The sequence below is a fragment of the Polyodon spathula genome, chromosome 9 (genome assembly GCF_017654505.1).
Source record: "Polyodon spathula isolate WHYD16114869_AA chromosome 9, ASM1765450v1, whole genome shotgun sequence".
NCBI lineage: Eukaryota > Metazoa > Chordata > Actinopteri > Acipenseriformes > Polyodontidae > Polyodon > Polyodon spathula.
The window spans coordinates 25168491-25184523 of NC_054542.1; the positions used below are offsets into that span (position 1 = coordinate 25168491).

Here is a 16033-nt window from a genome sequence, read left to right on the forward strand (position 1 = left end):
TCGGTGAGTGGAGAACGGGATTGGAGACGGAGGTAATAAATAATAAAATAATAACATAAAGTTAAAATATCTGCTCACGAGCTGACGAATTGGGCATTTCAAATTGAGGAATGAGAAACAGGGGGCTATTATGTAACATGGTTTACAGTATAAAAGGCTATCACTACTATATTATACGAGTAATCCTTTTGAACTATGTAAAAAATACTTAAAAAAAATAATAAATAAAAATAAAATAAAATCTGATTCTGGGATCAGAGACCATAAGCAAAAGCTTTATCAATGAGCTAGACCAGCTGTAAGATGGTGGATGATATTTCAGTTTTCTTTATCAGTGGTGATACACTGTTGCAGCTCAGTATCTACTTTCCTTGGTTTGAATAGAGCATTTCCTTGGCCCTTCCCTGGAAACTGATGCACGTTTGATGTTATGATATGTTTACAGCCTTGGCCTATTCACCATCCATTCTCACCATACCTTGAACAAGTATGACCTAAATCTAGCAAATATCTTTTTTTTTCTCAAATTATTTAATTTCTTCCCATTTAATGTGACATGGTATTTGTTCTGTATTTTTTCTATTGCAATTTCTCCTTGGATCATTAGTGTGCCGTGATTAGTAGATACTAGGATTTAAACTATTACTATTAAAGGTGATGAAATGTGTTAAATATCCTAAATTTTGACTGTGTGCAATAGATGCAGCCCACTAATCAGCTTTTCTTAGTTTTGTTTAGAACAGTGTTTCTCAACGGAGAGTGTACCGCTACCCAAGGGGTGTTCTGAAGCCAAAGGGGGCATTTACATCCAAGAGGGTGGGAGAGGGGTGTTTTAGTTAAAAAAGGGGGGCGTTGTGTTGAGAAAGGTTGAGAAACACTGGTTTAGAAGCTGCCCTGATTGCAGAAACAGGAATTCCCTTCTGAAGTAGTTATTAAGTTTGGTAAATAGTAATTTACGTAGGCAAACCTTTTAAGTTTCTCTGAATAGTTCTATTTCCAAATTACCGCTTTTAACATGCTGTAAGCTGACAGGTGTCACTTAAAATGGAAAGGAACCTGTTCAAAACTTGTTCATTGCAGATTAAATTTCCTGCCTATTCCGTTTTTTGGTACCAATCAATGATCATGAGAAAGCGTCTTCTGACAATATGAGTTAGATAACTACTTATGTTACAAAGGCTAATTTCTTTGCTGATCTTTGCTGGAGTTCATTTTTTTGAGTCAATAGTATAGGCTGAGACATGGATCAATGTGTAATAAGATTAAATCGTATTCCTTTTCTGATCAAATGAAATGTTGTCACTTCCTTACTTTTGAAAGGAATACTATTTAATCTTCCTTAATGTAAGTGTAAGAATAAGGATTTGCCCAATTGGGAAGTAAAACTATTTGGAAACACTTAAAGGGATCGACCCCCCCCCCAGCCCCCCGAGTAATTGGAGCCCTAGCGTTTGCCTCTTCTGCTGAAGGAAAAACATGTTCTATTAAACTTTTTTTCTATTAAACTAATACATGTGATCAAGTAAAAATAAGGGGTCACCAAATTAAAAAGAGATGTATCCTGCCTCCTAAGGCAGCTTATTTAGATATTATTTTAAAGAAGGGACAAATTAAACAAAGATGTGATTCTGTTTTTGTAATTGTTTTAAACTATTTGTATCATATACAGTACTCAATGATCCATGTAAACAATCAAATGGGCACCTGGAGACTTGAAACTATTGTATTTCATTATTGCTAAAAACAACAAATGTATATATTAAAAACATTTTAAAAAATCTGAAACTTTCAAAAAAATGTTTACAACACGAGTTTCCCAAATGTGAAAATAACTAGTTCACTAATTGTTTTGTATTATTCACTAGCATATGTTTCCTAAAGGGTACCTGTGGTGAACTGAGAGTGAATATAGACTTATTTCAAGAAAATATGTTTCCAAATACTTTTGTCGTATTTTACAGCCTCTCCTATTGTTACGATGGGCTATTTTGATGCAAAAAGAAGTGTTCAAACCACGACAAGCTTCAGTGCACTGCATTGTAAACATGGCACGGTGAATTGACATGACAGAGTTGATTTCCCTAATTGTCGCTGATACCTACACACGAAGCAGAGTCGTTTGCATGCAAATATACAAATATCATGGATGAAGAGAATAATTCCATCACAATACAATGGTACCTGTATGAGCCATTATTGTTAGTCTACAGTGATGATTCAGACGAGGCTAGCCGCCTGTTCATTTTAGAAACAGATATGGAATAAACACAGCAGCCTGTATGAAAATATAATATTCTGTTACCAGCGCGACGATGCTCTGGGGGAAAAAGTGGGATGAAATAAGCACCCCAAGAAAGGTTCTGGGGACACTGGGACCAGTGTTCCAAAAGTGGGACTGTCCCATCACCTTACCTTCTTAAGCATAATATAAAAATGTAAAAAACCCAGATAAACATTTGAACGATATCTGGTACTACAAGTTAAATAAATCTCTCTTTGCAAACCTTGCTGCTTCCCCTAATATCTGACATGCCTTGCTGTCAGCCCCCAAAGACACCGGCGAGGTAACCTAGGAAGTACAAGTGTAACAGATTTCCTGTTTCAGATATGATTTTAAAGTGAAAGGGCATGTTTGATATAACGTGTTTCATAAAAGTACACAACATAGAATTATTTTGTTTGCTACAACCACTTAAGGGTATAGATGGTCAAGCAAAACATTCTTTTCACAACAGATAAATATATTTTAAGTGTGATTTGTCTCAGATTAGAAGCCTTAGACTAAGAACATTTTCACATGCCTGAAGCTAAACAAGTTTGGTTACAGTGAACTTACTACTTGGTAATATTTTTGGACTTGGCTTTTTACCACAATTTTAAGCAAAGGAATAACAAAACACACAGGCTTTCATTATAACTGAAACAAGAGAGCACTGTTCCAGGAAAAGGCAAACTAAATGGAGGTAAAAGGAATAGCTGAGACTTCACTTCTAGTTTTAAAGTTAAGAAGAAACACAAATTGAGTAAATAAACCAATCTTTCAGTTTGCACTTTATTGAAATGGAAACATTTAACTGGATTAATCTAGATGAACTTGCGTGTAAGTAATGTTAAGCTAGAAAAATTATTTCTTTCCCAGAAACCCCTTACAGTAACTTAGAGTTCAGAAGTGTTTATTTTTTTCTTTCTGTTCTGTTTCAGCCGAAATCAGCTCTCTGCTTTGCCAGCTTGCCTGTGTGGTCTTCCTCTGAAAGTCCTAATAGCAAGCAACAACAAGCTGGGGGCCCTGCCAGAAGAAATCGGACAGTTAAAGCAGTTGATGGAATTGGTATGTACAACTTGTGGAGATCTGGGTTTTCTATTACAACACACAACCTTCTTTGACAGACTCAGCACTTCCTTTTCAGTAAAATAATATATATATATTATATCAACCGCCTTATGTGACCGTTTATCCTTTGTAGAGTGAAGAGAAAATGAAGCTGTGAAGCCTGTTGTGGATTTCTTTTTTTTAAATTGTATTCTATTTGTAGAACTGGAATCACACTGTTATTGTTAGCACCGAGGATGCAGTGATTATTCAGCATGTTTGGAAAGTAAAGTTTTTAAAGCTGACTGTGTTCCCAGGCTGAATAAATATATAAATTAAACTTTTTGGCCCTTAACTATTTTCATAGTCCCCAATTAGCTAAATATTAGCTGAAACCAGCTAGGTTCCTTCCTACTGTACAGTATACCCCAGATTCTCAATGTATAGTAAAGAATAGTTTGATAAACAGTTTTTTTGTTACAGTATATTAGAATTAAGAACAAGAAGTAAGCAACCCATTCAGGATTTCTGTAAAAAAAAAAAAAAAAAACATTTAAAAAATATCTTTAATAAAAAATATATTTATCTGTGTTTATCCTGGAAAACAAATTGCATAAAAGAAAAATATTGTACTCAACAGTTCTAGCAAAATGATCAGCTCAACATTGTCACTGGTACTTATTTTTTTTTGTTTTTGGCTCTAATTATATTTTGTTTGTTTGCTTATTTTTACCTACTACAGGATACAGAGATGTTTTTAATAAGAATATTTAAAGCTGTTTTGCATCACACTATATAATTAACTACATTTTGGCTTAAAAAAGTCAAAAGAAACCTGCTGAATAATGTTACATTAACATATTGAATTACATACCAGTTTGTAGTTTTCCATATAGTTCACAAAAAGCTGACAAAAATGGAAAAATGTAACTTTTCCAAATCTAAAATGAAATACGCTACTAACTATTGTGGCTTGCGATAGAGTCTTGCGATATCAGCTTGTAGATGTTAAATAAAAGATCTAAATTAAGCTCATATAGCGTGTGTGTGTGTCTCTCTCTCTCTTTATATATATATATATATATGTGATGCTAAACTTTTGGCCATATCTGTAGAATAAAAAGTTGCTATTGCTTCTTGGCACCTAATCACTTCCTGGGCTGTCCATCAATTTCTGACCAATGATCTTTGAGCTACAGTCAGAACATGTGACCTACAGTACAGGAAGTAAATAGCTGAGATAGATCAACAGCATTGAATTCTATGAATTATCTGTATATTCAGAATGTAATGTATTAATGCCAATAAGCAAGCTGAAATTGTTTTAAAGCCTTGCTTATTGGCCCTGTAGTAGCTACCTCTTTGTCCTTTATGTGCTACACAACCTTTTCCCAAGAGGGAAATAGCATTGCATTTTAAAGCAGCTTGAGGTACAGTTACCCCAGAACTGATGTACAGTACAAGTGCATGCTGTGCAGTGGGATGGAGTGTCAGTGAGTAATAGCTGCCACTTCCACTTTGTTTCTATGGCAGGACATCAGCTGTAATGAAGTCACGGCTCTGCCCCAGCAGATTGGGCAGCTGAAGGCACTTCGAGAGCTCAATGTCAGGAGGAATTACCTCAGCGTTTTACCGGAGGGTAAAGTAAAAGTTTACTCTGTTTCCCACGTGTCACTGGTCTGTTTAAAAGTGCAGTAACTAAGGTTTTAAAATCAATTTCTGATGAAAACTGCTGAATACGGCCACCCCTCTTTTATTGTTTTGTTGAACAGGTGTAGTTTTCTTAACTTTGTCTCTGACGGTGCAAGCCAGAAACATTGTCCCAAGTTCCCTATGTACCCTACGGGGTGTGTAGTAGGGGCAGATGTCCACCAGATTGGACACAGACAAATAGAAACTCTCTCTAGCCAAATACATTTTCATAAGTAAAACGTGAAAGCGTGGTTGGTAGTATTTGGTATTTTTAGACTTTTTTGTATTGCTCTCTTGGATTAATCTCCTGTTTTTTTGTCTCAACGATTCAATGCTATTTAATGCTTTGTAAATTTAGGAATCATACCACAAAACCACCTTTACAACCAGTTTAAAAAAAAGACTGCTCTGTCCAGACTGGGTTTAGATAAGGAAACATGGCAAATGTCACATTTGAACTGGTCTGTGGATAACCTTGCTTTAGTCCCCGGTGCAGCCTTACACAGGACCTTCTAACGACCACCAAATAATTAAAAATGTTACAGAAATTACTGAGTTTTAATAAACAGTTTTAAAATAGCTGTGACCCAGAATGTGGGTAAATCCAGAAATGAAACCTGTGTCAATGCGCAGGGGGGGGGGGGGGGGGTGTAAAGTAGGTCTTTGGTAATTGCCTTTGATAATTATCATCACCAGGGTATGTCGGTTAAATTCTACATTTATAAAAGGTTTTATATATATTAGACACACACACCATACGGATATCGTTCATAATTGCAGATTTCCCAGTACATGCTTTTCAAAAAGGTCATACAGACATTATGCATATAATCTGTCTCTAAGGTCCAGGAATTAGGCCATGTAGATTGAACTACCAAACCAGATTTATTGTAGTTGGTCACAAAGTTAGATTTTTGTAGTCTGTCTCCATTACATCACTAGACTGTCTAGTAAAGTGCTCCCTTGTTATAAGGTGGTCTTATAAAAGTTTACCACATAATGTTTGCATAATATTTCTGCAGTTTTACCATAATTTTACCAGGTTATATTGCATACCATAGTTTGCCATATTTATTAATTTGCTTTAACATTGTTCGCTATTCTTTACAATGCTTTACTAAGCTTTATTATACTTTGCAATGCTTTTACTATGATAAACCTTTATAAGGTGGCGCTTCATACTGCAGAACAGGTTATTAGTTGATATGGTCTTGGCTCCCGTTTGCCCCATAATGTATTCTTATTATAAGGTGGAACAAAAATGACAGTATCTTGCCTATGGTTCCTAACTGTAGCGTTATAAAGGGGGAAACACTGTAGTTTCAAAAAGTAAACATTTTATTCTTAATACTTTAGACTTTTTTTTTTTTTTTTTTTTTTTTAACTGAATGGGTTTAGACTGATCTCAGATTGGTTTAAAGCTGATCGTTAACTGCCACTAAACAGCACTCTAAAACCTTACAGCTATTTTTCTGAACATTTTAGAACATATTTGGCCATTCAAAGCTGGCTTGGGAAGCCTACTGTTATTGTATAGTTTTTTTTTTTTCCCCTCCCAAAACTTTAAACTGCTCCTGTACACATGTGGTGTAACAGATCAACATGAAACTTGGCAGATATCATCCCCTGTAGATTACAGTTCAGATGCAAAAGAAAAAATTGCACTCCTGCGTCAACCAAGACAGCGGCCTGATGCATTTTGGAAAGCGGTGAACCGATTGATCTGAAACTTCGCAACCAAACCCGCTTCAAGTTTCAAAATGGCTGCCACCAAATTCGCCGAAACGTGCCCCAAACATCAAATTCCAAAGTTGACAGCATCATCCCTGTGTCAGTGCAATTGACTTTTTAAAAAATGGTGTTTGTTCGTAAACCAATATGGCCACCTGACGCATTTCTTTAAAAACATTTCGAAATCTTTGGTCAAATGTAAAACTAGCTTATAACTTCTTACAAAGTGCAGATAGGTTAATGGTTACTATGGAACATGTAGAGGAAGCAATATGTGCTCTTTGCAAAAATGACCTTGCCTGCGACCTTTTACCTGTCTGTGGTTAAATGTAAAACTAGCTTATAACTCCTTACAGTGCACGTAAGGTTATGGTTACTATACAACACACACATTTATGAACCCATATATGCTCAATTCAAAAATGACCTTGATTGTGACCTTTGACCTCTCCTTAAACATATTGTTCTCTGCAACTGATTCATCTAAATTTATGAATTAACAGCAAACTAAAGTTTGCACATGGGGTTTCATTTATATACTGTTTTACAGGACTAAATAAAGGTGAGCAGTTCTTGATAAAAAAAAATATAATGGCTAATCTGTCAACCTTTTAATAAATAATCAATTGATTTAGATTAATTGGTCATTGGGGATATGTGTTTTGTTAGTGCATCAGCTGTGATCACTGTAGTCTACTGTGTGTGCACAAGAAAGCAATGCAGTTTAAAAAGCATGTTTAGATCAAACCCATTTGGCGATGCAAGTTGCATACTTTTCCCATTGCAAAGTCGGTGCTTTCTGTCTGGACAAGTTCCAAATTAACATCAGTGTTGCAGTCTGGAACTTATCTCAGCTGGGTGTGGGGTGATTATTTCAGGGGTTAATTTCAGACAGTACTTGTTAAATGGGGTTGGATTGCTTTGTCTTATTGCTCATTATGTCTGTATTGTACAGTTGTTTTTTAGATGTACAGGAAATCTTTACAGAAAGGCCAGTGTTTTTAATTGGGGGGTGGTTGTAGAACTGATCCAAGTGAAGTTCACACTGTTTGACCTCTGGAGGTCCATTTCACTCCCATTTCAGTAGTGTTGTTATTATTATTGTTATATATTGAACTGTAATATACGGTAATCTACGCCAAAGCAAAGTTTATCGTTACTGGAGCTTGGTGTGTTAGATAATAAAAACAAAGGTAGTGGTTGTCATGTTTGATCTGTTGTTTCTTTCAGATCTAGTGAGTCTACCGTTGGTCAAGCTTGACTTTTCTTGCAATAAAGTAGCAGTGATTCCAGTCTGCTACAGGAAGATGAGCCGCCTGCAGACTCTACAGCTGGACAACAACCCTCTGCAGTCTCCCCCTGCACAGGTACTGCACAGTGAAATAACTAACCCTAACCCAAGCCTCTCCGGTCTCCCCCTGCACAGTGAAATAGCTAACCCTAACCCAAGCCTCTCCAGTCTCCCCCTGCACAGTGAAATAGCTAACCCTAACCCAACCCTCTGCAGTCTCCCCCTGCACAGTGAAATAGCTAACCCTAAGCCTAACCCTAACCCTAAGCCTAACCCTAACCCTAACCCAACCCTCTGCAGTCTCCCCCCACACAAGTACTGCACAGTGAAATAGCTTTAGTCAGGTATAGGGTAGTCTAAAGTGAAACTTGGTCAACAAAGGAACAATGGTCTCCATGAAGGACTGTTTTAAGGCATGCTTTTTAAGGACTGTTTTTGAGTGTTTATGAACAATCTTTTGGGTTAAGCAGCTCTTTGAAAACCTTGGAATAAACTCCTCCCCTTCTGTAAAACAACTGCAAACGTGATTTTAATTAATCAAAAAGGGATCTAACAAACCATTCCTTAAAACAATCCTGTTGAGTTTTGTGAATAGGGCCCCACATCTCAAAGATCTCTTGTTTTACACAATGGTAGTGTAGAAAATTGTTTGTTGCGAGTGATTATAAATTAAGGGCTAATAAAACAAGATGCTATTCTGCTATGTTGAAAAAAACTTAAAATATAATAATAAGACACCCCTGTTAAAGATGCTGTTTTAGAAGGTTGAACTCTGTTCTCTAAAAACATCTAATTTTTTTAAATGAAAATTTGAAAGCAATGTAAGAAATGCTATTGGAGCTAACTAAAAAACAGTTAGAATTAGGACATGAAAAAACACTTACTTTGTTTAGTTAGCTCTAACCATTAGCATTGTTTCCATTTCTTCCAAAGCCCATCAACATTAATGTTTAAAAATATAGATCCTTGGTTATAATATGAATTTGGCAGTCATTTTCCAATCCTGGAATAAATGTTGTTTTATATACTGTAATATACTTGACAGGACTATTTCAACAGGTTCACTGTGACAGTAATGCAGTCGGCCAGTGTACACCCTGTGCAACACAGAGGCCAGGTGCTTTTGATTCCACAACTGTACCTTATTCTCTGTAGATCTGTATAAAGGGAAAGGTGCACATATTCAAGTACCTGCACATGGAAGCCTGCAGGATTGACAAGACTGTGGACTCGCTGTATCTGCCAGTCATAGGGAGGCTCAGCTTGTCCCAGCCAGCGGCCGGGAGGTGAGTGCTGTCAGTAACCAGCTCTGTCTGAGTGTGTCTCTCTCCCTCTGGAGATTTTGCTTTCCATCCAGTTCATTTTATAAAATGTGCAATCGAGTGTTTCATTTTTACTAAGCTTCAAACCCTTTAGCAAGAACACTATGCAGATATCAGTATTATTTTCATTGCTGTTTGTGCCAGATTATGTGAAAATTGGTGTAAGGCAGCCCAATTACTTCTATAGAGAACTGCCATAAATCTGTTTGTATATGTACGTCACAAAACTGATGAACTGCTACATGTGGAAGTTTGGTGTATAACCACCCAAAGTGGCCACTGGAATTACTTGCATAATGTGGTTTTAAATCATCATGACACTTGTGTGGAATGAGCCATCAAAATTTGGAGTGAATGTTCCCATTAGTATTTCCAAGCACACCCTTAACAAACAGCTGTTACACAGATCAGTTATTTTCATTTTAGTTATTTGTATTCATTGATATTTGTGATGAACCAGGATACAGAGAAACAGGTTGTCCTGGTCTTGTTAGTTGTCTAAAATTTTGCAGCCAAAAAAGTGGGCCACTGTTAGGGGGGAAAGAGGGCAGATTACAGCCAAGCCATGTGTCTCTAATTAGACTGGGATGATGGCTTGGGGGCTGTTAAATTGCTTGGCCTCTTTAGAAATTCCTCACGGGATACACTCTAATTTTACCACCTTCATGTTGAAAATGCTGTACCAGAATTAAGAGCATTTGAGGGTGCCTTAATTTTTGTTTCTTTTTTTTTCGTGTGCTCTAGATTTTTAAAAGTAAGTCATTTCAGTTGGTGTGATGTAGTTGAACAGTAAGTGCCCTATTGAGTTAAAACTACAAAAAATCAAGAAGACAAATGTTTTTGCTAGTGCCGCCTTCAGTGTAAGTATCAGATTAGAAGAATGCATCTGATAAATAAGTTAAATTATCGGTGGGAAATACTGCAGCATTTCTAAAGGAAACTAAAGACAGAAAAGTAGACGGAAATTGGTCAGAGATATACCTTGTTTTTTAAACAGACCACAATCATTTACCGTTTGATGCCTATACTATTCCATGGAAAACATTTTTTTTTTTAATTAATAAGATATTTCATGGAAGATGAATAGTCTGGTTGTGAGCATATGCTTCACACATTTTTATAGACCAGTCACTAGCATCATGACTCACAGAACTACCTAACAGCTAATGCTGGTACACTAGTAGTGCTACTACCTACCCCTCCTACTCCAGACAGACTGGGGAAATCAAATAGCCCAGCAACCCAGGAGCAGATCAACTATTCTGCTTTATTACACCCGTGCTATCCATGTCGATGTTTTTCTTTTCAAGCTATTGCAAATCTCAGCTTACCCAATATTGTTTGAATAATGTAAAATCAACTTTTTTTTTTTTTTTTTTTTTTTTTTTTTTTTTTTTTTTTTTATATGGTCTCCGGAGATAGAGCAGGCTATAAATTGAGTTACAGAACGAGTTACAGGTAGAGGATTGCTACGGGAGCTCTTTTTCCATTTTCGTTCTGTTCAAAGGGGAGAGTGTGTTCCAAAGACGGCTGCTGTCCTCAGCCTTTTTCCCTGCAATTTATTACCGGTACTGATTTTCAATTTTCTCTCCTCATGCTTTAGCATTGAAGATATTGATCAAAACAGAAAGCAGGACACCGATTCTGGACTCGGCAGCGATAATGGAGATAAGCGCTTATCTGCAACAGAGGTATGTAATGCCATGCCAAATTGTTTCGTGTTGACGGTTTTTATTATGTATAAATTATTAATAAAAGTAAATATTTCAAGTTAATAAACTTCACAAAATGGATTAACCTCTTTCACACATACCACCTATGTTATTCAGTTTTGATTCTTGTCTTGTTTTTGTTTTTCGTCACATCAGTGAAACTTATTTTTAAATGGTCTAGCGCAGCATTGTTCATAATGTCAAGCCAAGCTTCTGAAGACCATTTTAAATAGCTTAGGTTCAGAATCCCACAAAGGCTGTTTGCGTCATCAATGTGAGACTCATTTGATTTATTAATCTCATCTTCTACACCTGTGCAAGCTTCTCTGATGACAATTGCACTGTGATGTGCTACTTTATTACTGCTGTTAGCGAGATGCATTGGATATGGATGCATTGAGTTACAGCATTTCTCTTTTCCGGGAGAAATGACAGAAAAAACAGGTGGGTAGGAGGATAATCCATTTTAAGCCCTTTCCATTCTACATTCAAACTGAAACATAACCAATGCAATATTTAGCTGACAGTTTTATTTTGCATTTGTGTTTCTTCCACTTGAGTAGATTTTGCAGAAATTATGACACTGTATCCAAATCTCATTTTACGGTCCTTTTATCTGTTAGCATAACAGTGTTGCTGGGAATTATTATTGGGACATGAATATTGTATGACTTCTCAAACACATGTAAACGTTATAGTGTAAGCCGAACGATAATGCCCCCTGAGGCTTATTACACTGTAGGTGCGTGCAGGCTTCTTAGTTAGGAGCGAGAATTCACATGTTCATTCCTGGAGGGTTTCTCCTGTCAATTGGACACCAGTATGTCATCTGCTACGTCCTCGAAAACTCTGAAACCAAAGGGTGTCATTTTGTATGCTTTACGATGTGACAGTTTTAGTCTGAAAATCTGTGCAAAACTAATAGAAAAACATGTCAGACAAAACTGGCCCCTGCTGTGTATATGAGGTCATGCAAAGGAGTCTCTCTTGTACTAGGATAAGATCTGGAGCTGAAGTGTGTGAGGTGCCAGGTCTGTGCCCAAACCCTGTCTGTGAATTCGATTGCCTCACCTAGCTGATCTATCTATGCATGAATATGCGTTGACTTTGTGATCTTTTTCAGCCTTCAGATGAAGATACTGTCAGCCTCAACGCACCAATGTCAAACATCACAGAGGAAGAGAGCTTTAGTAAAGAGGACTCTAGTGAGCATATGAACCCATTTAAAGGTAAGAAAGTGCTAAGACTTGATTTATTTCAAGTACTATAATCTGCTATATTCTAAAATATGTATTGTCAGGCATTTTGAATGAAATCCACATCCACAATTTTAGTTTCCATAATTCTACTATATGTTGGATGGCTTCAAAGTATAAAGTAGGGTCTTTCATCACCAAATTGACTATGGCTGAGAGTTGACCACACTGATGAAGGTATTAACTGCAGCATTTTGCCTAAATTACTTGAAGGTATAGATTAATGGCTAGGGTCCCACTGTTAATAGCTTACAAATAATTACAACTCATCCAATTTCCCATCTATTCCATGCTGTACACGTGTTTGCCCCAAGGTTCCAGAAAAATGCTGTGTCAGTATTTCCAGTGGTTATTTGATCAAATAAACATCACATGATTTCTGAGTGGTCTGGCAAATCTAGATACTGCTGCAATTGGGACAGGAATACTTGCAAAGAGAATTTGTTGCCTGTTTTACCAAAGTCAGACCTACCACTTTTAACACATACTTTGTTCCGTATGACTCGTCAGCTTTTAAATACAATCTGTCTTACAAGTGCAGTGGTAGTGCAAATATTACCTGCAGGGTGGGACATTTTAGTTTGTTTTGCTTTTATCCTCACAAATCCTTCAGAAATTATTAGAAGGCCCTGTATTCCACTACATATGTAAGACCATAAGATGATGTACTAACAAGACAAAGGCATTTGGAGGATAGTACAGTATATAACGAGAACTGTGTTACATGTCATAAGGCTGAATTCAGATTCAAAACAGTCCAAATGTATTGCATGCAGTATGTGGCCACAAGTGCTGCATAATGAAGTACTGTAGCCGTAAACAATTACCCTGTCAACTGCTCTGTAACTATAATACCATTTCTCTCTAAATCTTTACAGAGGAGTCTGATCAAGAGTCTGTAAAATTGATTGAAAACAATAACCCTGAAGAGAACCCGCAGGACAAGTTTGTGTATGGGGGGCCTGGTCTCAGCACTCCCTTTGTGACCTACATGAAGGCAAGTTTCAGCATCTCTTCAGTGGTGCTGCAGGCTTGCCCTAATTCATGTGAAAGAGTATGTAATGTCACGCAACGACAACCTTTCAGCTGCCAGATTTGACAAATACAATTGTTTACAAAGAGATGTGTCAACTACCGACAGGATTTACTTAAGAGACGATAATGGGACTTTATGAAAGACAACAGGGAACTATTTTGCTCGAACATTATGAGTTAGCCAAGTGAATTGCACTGCCTTTGATAATGTGGAGTAGAAGTTGTTTTCCTGTGACTGAATTTCTCACAAATTCTTATTTTAATTTCAATAAAGTTACAGCTGATATATTAATATGCTTTACTTCAATGTTTCCTGATGTTTTGTATTAAATGTTTTGTTTACAGGGGAGGGCAGCTGAGTTTGACGAACCTCTCAGAATAGAAGAAGACACAAGCTGGGCTACGGAGCCAATGTGAGAATCTTCTGTAACTGTAAATCAGCCCCTTTGCACTGTACAGTAAAACCTTGCTTTAGCAACTTCCATAATAAAGACCACCTCACAGTGAATGTCACTTTTTTACTTTCCAGATTTGCTCCTAATGACGGAATTTAAAGTCAACCTTAGTATTAAGGCCACCATAAGTAGTCCCTAAAGCGTCAGCTACTATTAAATTACTTCCCAGCATGCTGTAAACTTCCAAACCCTCTGAAATTTGGGTGCAACATAGTGTAACTCCTGATCTATTAAAATATATAAACTCTAACAGTTTACGTTTACAAAACAGTAAATTAGAACAGGTTGCATAAAATAAAATAACATCATGGCAGACAACTTTGGCAAACGTTTTAACAAAGTACCTTCAGGATTAAGACCACACCACTATAAAGGCTCCATTTTTAAGTTCCATTAAACTGCCTTAATAACCAGGTTTCAGTGTATATCTGTGAATGTAGACCACCCTGAATACAAGGGAACAAAAGCAGAACAGTGTCTGGCTCAGAGGCTAATGTTGAGCCTTTCTCCTCAGAAGGACTAGGCTTCAAACCAGAGTATTTCATAATAGAGATATTGTGGCTGATGATATGACTACTCTCTACATGGCAATCTCTAGTTTAAGACAGCTAGTATAGGATCCAAAGGGTTAAATCAGAAAGCTTCTTCAAAATCATGTGGCCAGTGTTGGTAAGTTTAGATTGCTTTGTCTGATGTTTATACATCTTTATGTGGGGTAATATAAGATAAAAAATACTTGAAATGGTCTTTTAGTTTTGTGTTTATAGTAAAATAATATGTGTTTACGAGGCACTGTTTGAACTAAAATATTTTATTTATTATTTTTATTACAGAGCACTCTTTGACATTGATTGCACAGTATGTGCAATTTTGTCTTTTTTCTTTTTAAAACACGAATTACAGTATTTAAGGACACCATTTACAGGTGTAATGAAGTGAGCGTTTGCTTTAGTTCTGGTAGTTACTGGGTTTTATTTCCACCACTGTGCTAGGTGGAGGGCCGTTTTAGTTGTCCTTTAATGTGGTAGGTAGCAGCCTGTACCACTGGTATTCAACTCTGAAAGAAGCTTGCAGTTGCGTCTGCTGTAGTCTGTAGGTGGAGATGACTTTGTGCTTGGATTGCAGTTGATTTGTGCTTGGTCTGCACTTGCCCTTTCTGTTCCAGCCGGGTCAGAAAGAGGGAATGCTTTTTGTTCCAGCATATTTCAGTCTGTTTCTCGCTGGTATTTTAATAACCTTTGTGGTAAGTGCTGGGGTTTCCAGATTGTGCAATTTTGACTGGGTGTTATTTCAGGATGTAGACATCGAGGCTGCTGAAGATACTTTAACTCACCACAAACCACAACAGGTATGGATACTGTATTCACAGGTTAAGTCAACAGTCAGATATATAGAAAAAGTAAGTGTGACATACTTACACACGTACGACCGCTGAGTTCTGGTCAGAGAAACCGCTTAAAAAAACCTGCATGTTGATTCTGCCAAAATGTATAATAAAAATGAAAAAAAAAACTTTAAATCTTTAGTCACTTTGGGTTTTTTTGTAGGACAAATCCACCCGATAATCAAGAGATCCACATAGAGATGATCAACCAGCTCCGAGAGGCAGTGGAATTATTACAAGATCCAAACAGGTTGGCACTGGCTGGCTCTTTTATTCTTTCTTTTTCTCAGTCATCAAAATTTCTGGTTGACATTCGATTTCCAAAGTAAATGCAAAGTTTATTTACAGATTCAGTTAACATATTTTTATGTTTGCTTTGGATCATCCCTTCACGGTCTCTAAAGCGTGGCTTACTGGTACTGCTTACCATCATGTGCGTCATATTTCATTGATTCTAGTGATTTCTTTCTTTTAATAAGCTTAGCATTCATTCAAAAACAAGCTGCTGTTATGTAAGTCTTAGTATACATTACTTGTCATTTGTTTGACGTATCTACGTTTTCCTCATAATACTTACTATGCCTAGTGCTGGGACTTGACTATAGTAGGAGATAAAAGTGACCATGTTTGTGTTTAGCAGAAGTTTACAATGTAATTAATTGACATTAGTATAATCATAAATGTAAGCTTAACGGTTGAAATATGTAAAACACATTTCTGGTGTTTCTGATGGTGGGGGGGGTTGTGTACTGGGTTCAATTCAACTAAAAGTTATTTATCTGCTTTAATGTAGCACACTACATTTTTTTTTGTTTGTTTTACTAGTAAATGAAAATGAGAAACTA

At 36.8% G+C, this 16033-nt stretch overlaps 1 protein-coding gene across 5 annotated transcripts in view; it reads left to right on the forward strand.

The window, feature by feature from the left end:
* LOC121320550 (leucine-rich repeat and calponin homology domain-containing protein 1-like) overlaps positions 1 to 16033 on the forward strand; it is an 83370-nt gene that overhangs the window by 41890 nt on the left and 25447 nt on the right. For all 5 annotated transcript variants that reach the window (XM_041258966.1, XM_041258968.1, XM_041258970.1 and 2 more), the window contains exons 3-11: positions 3202 to 3328; positions 4844 to 4949; positions 7964 to 8100; positions 9180 to 9310; positions 10950 to 11037; positions 12182 to 12287; positions 13193 to 13311; positions 13695 to 13762; positions 15352 to 15438. In XM_041258966.1, coding sequence (XP_041114900.1) covers positions 3202 to 3328; positions 4844 to 4949; positions 7964 to 8100; positions 9180 to 9310; positions 10950 to 11037; positions 12182 to 12287; positions 13193 to 13311; positions 13695 to 13762; positions 15352 to 15438 — 969 coding nt within the window. The remainder of the gene's footprint in view (positions 1 to 3201; positions 3329 to 4843; positions 4950 to 7963; positions 8101 to 9179; positions 9311 to 10949; positions 11038 to 12181; positions 12288 to 13192; positions 13312 to 13694; positions 13763 to 15351; positions 15439 to 16033) is intronic.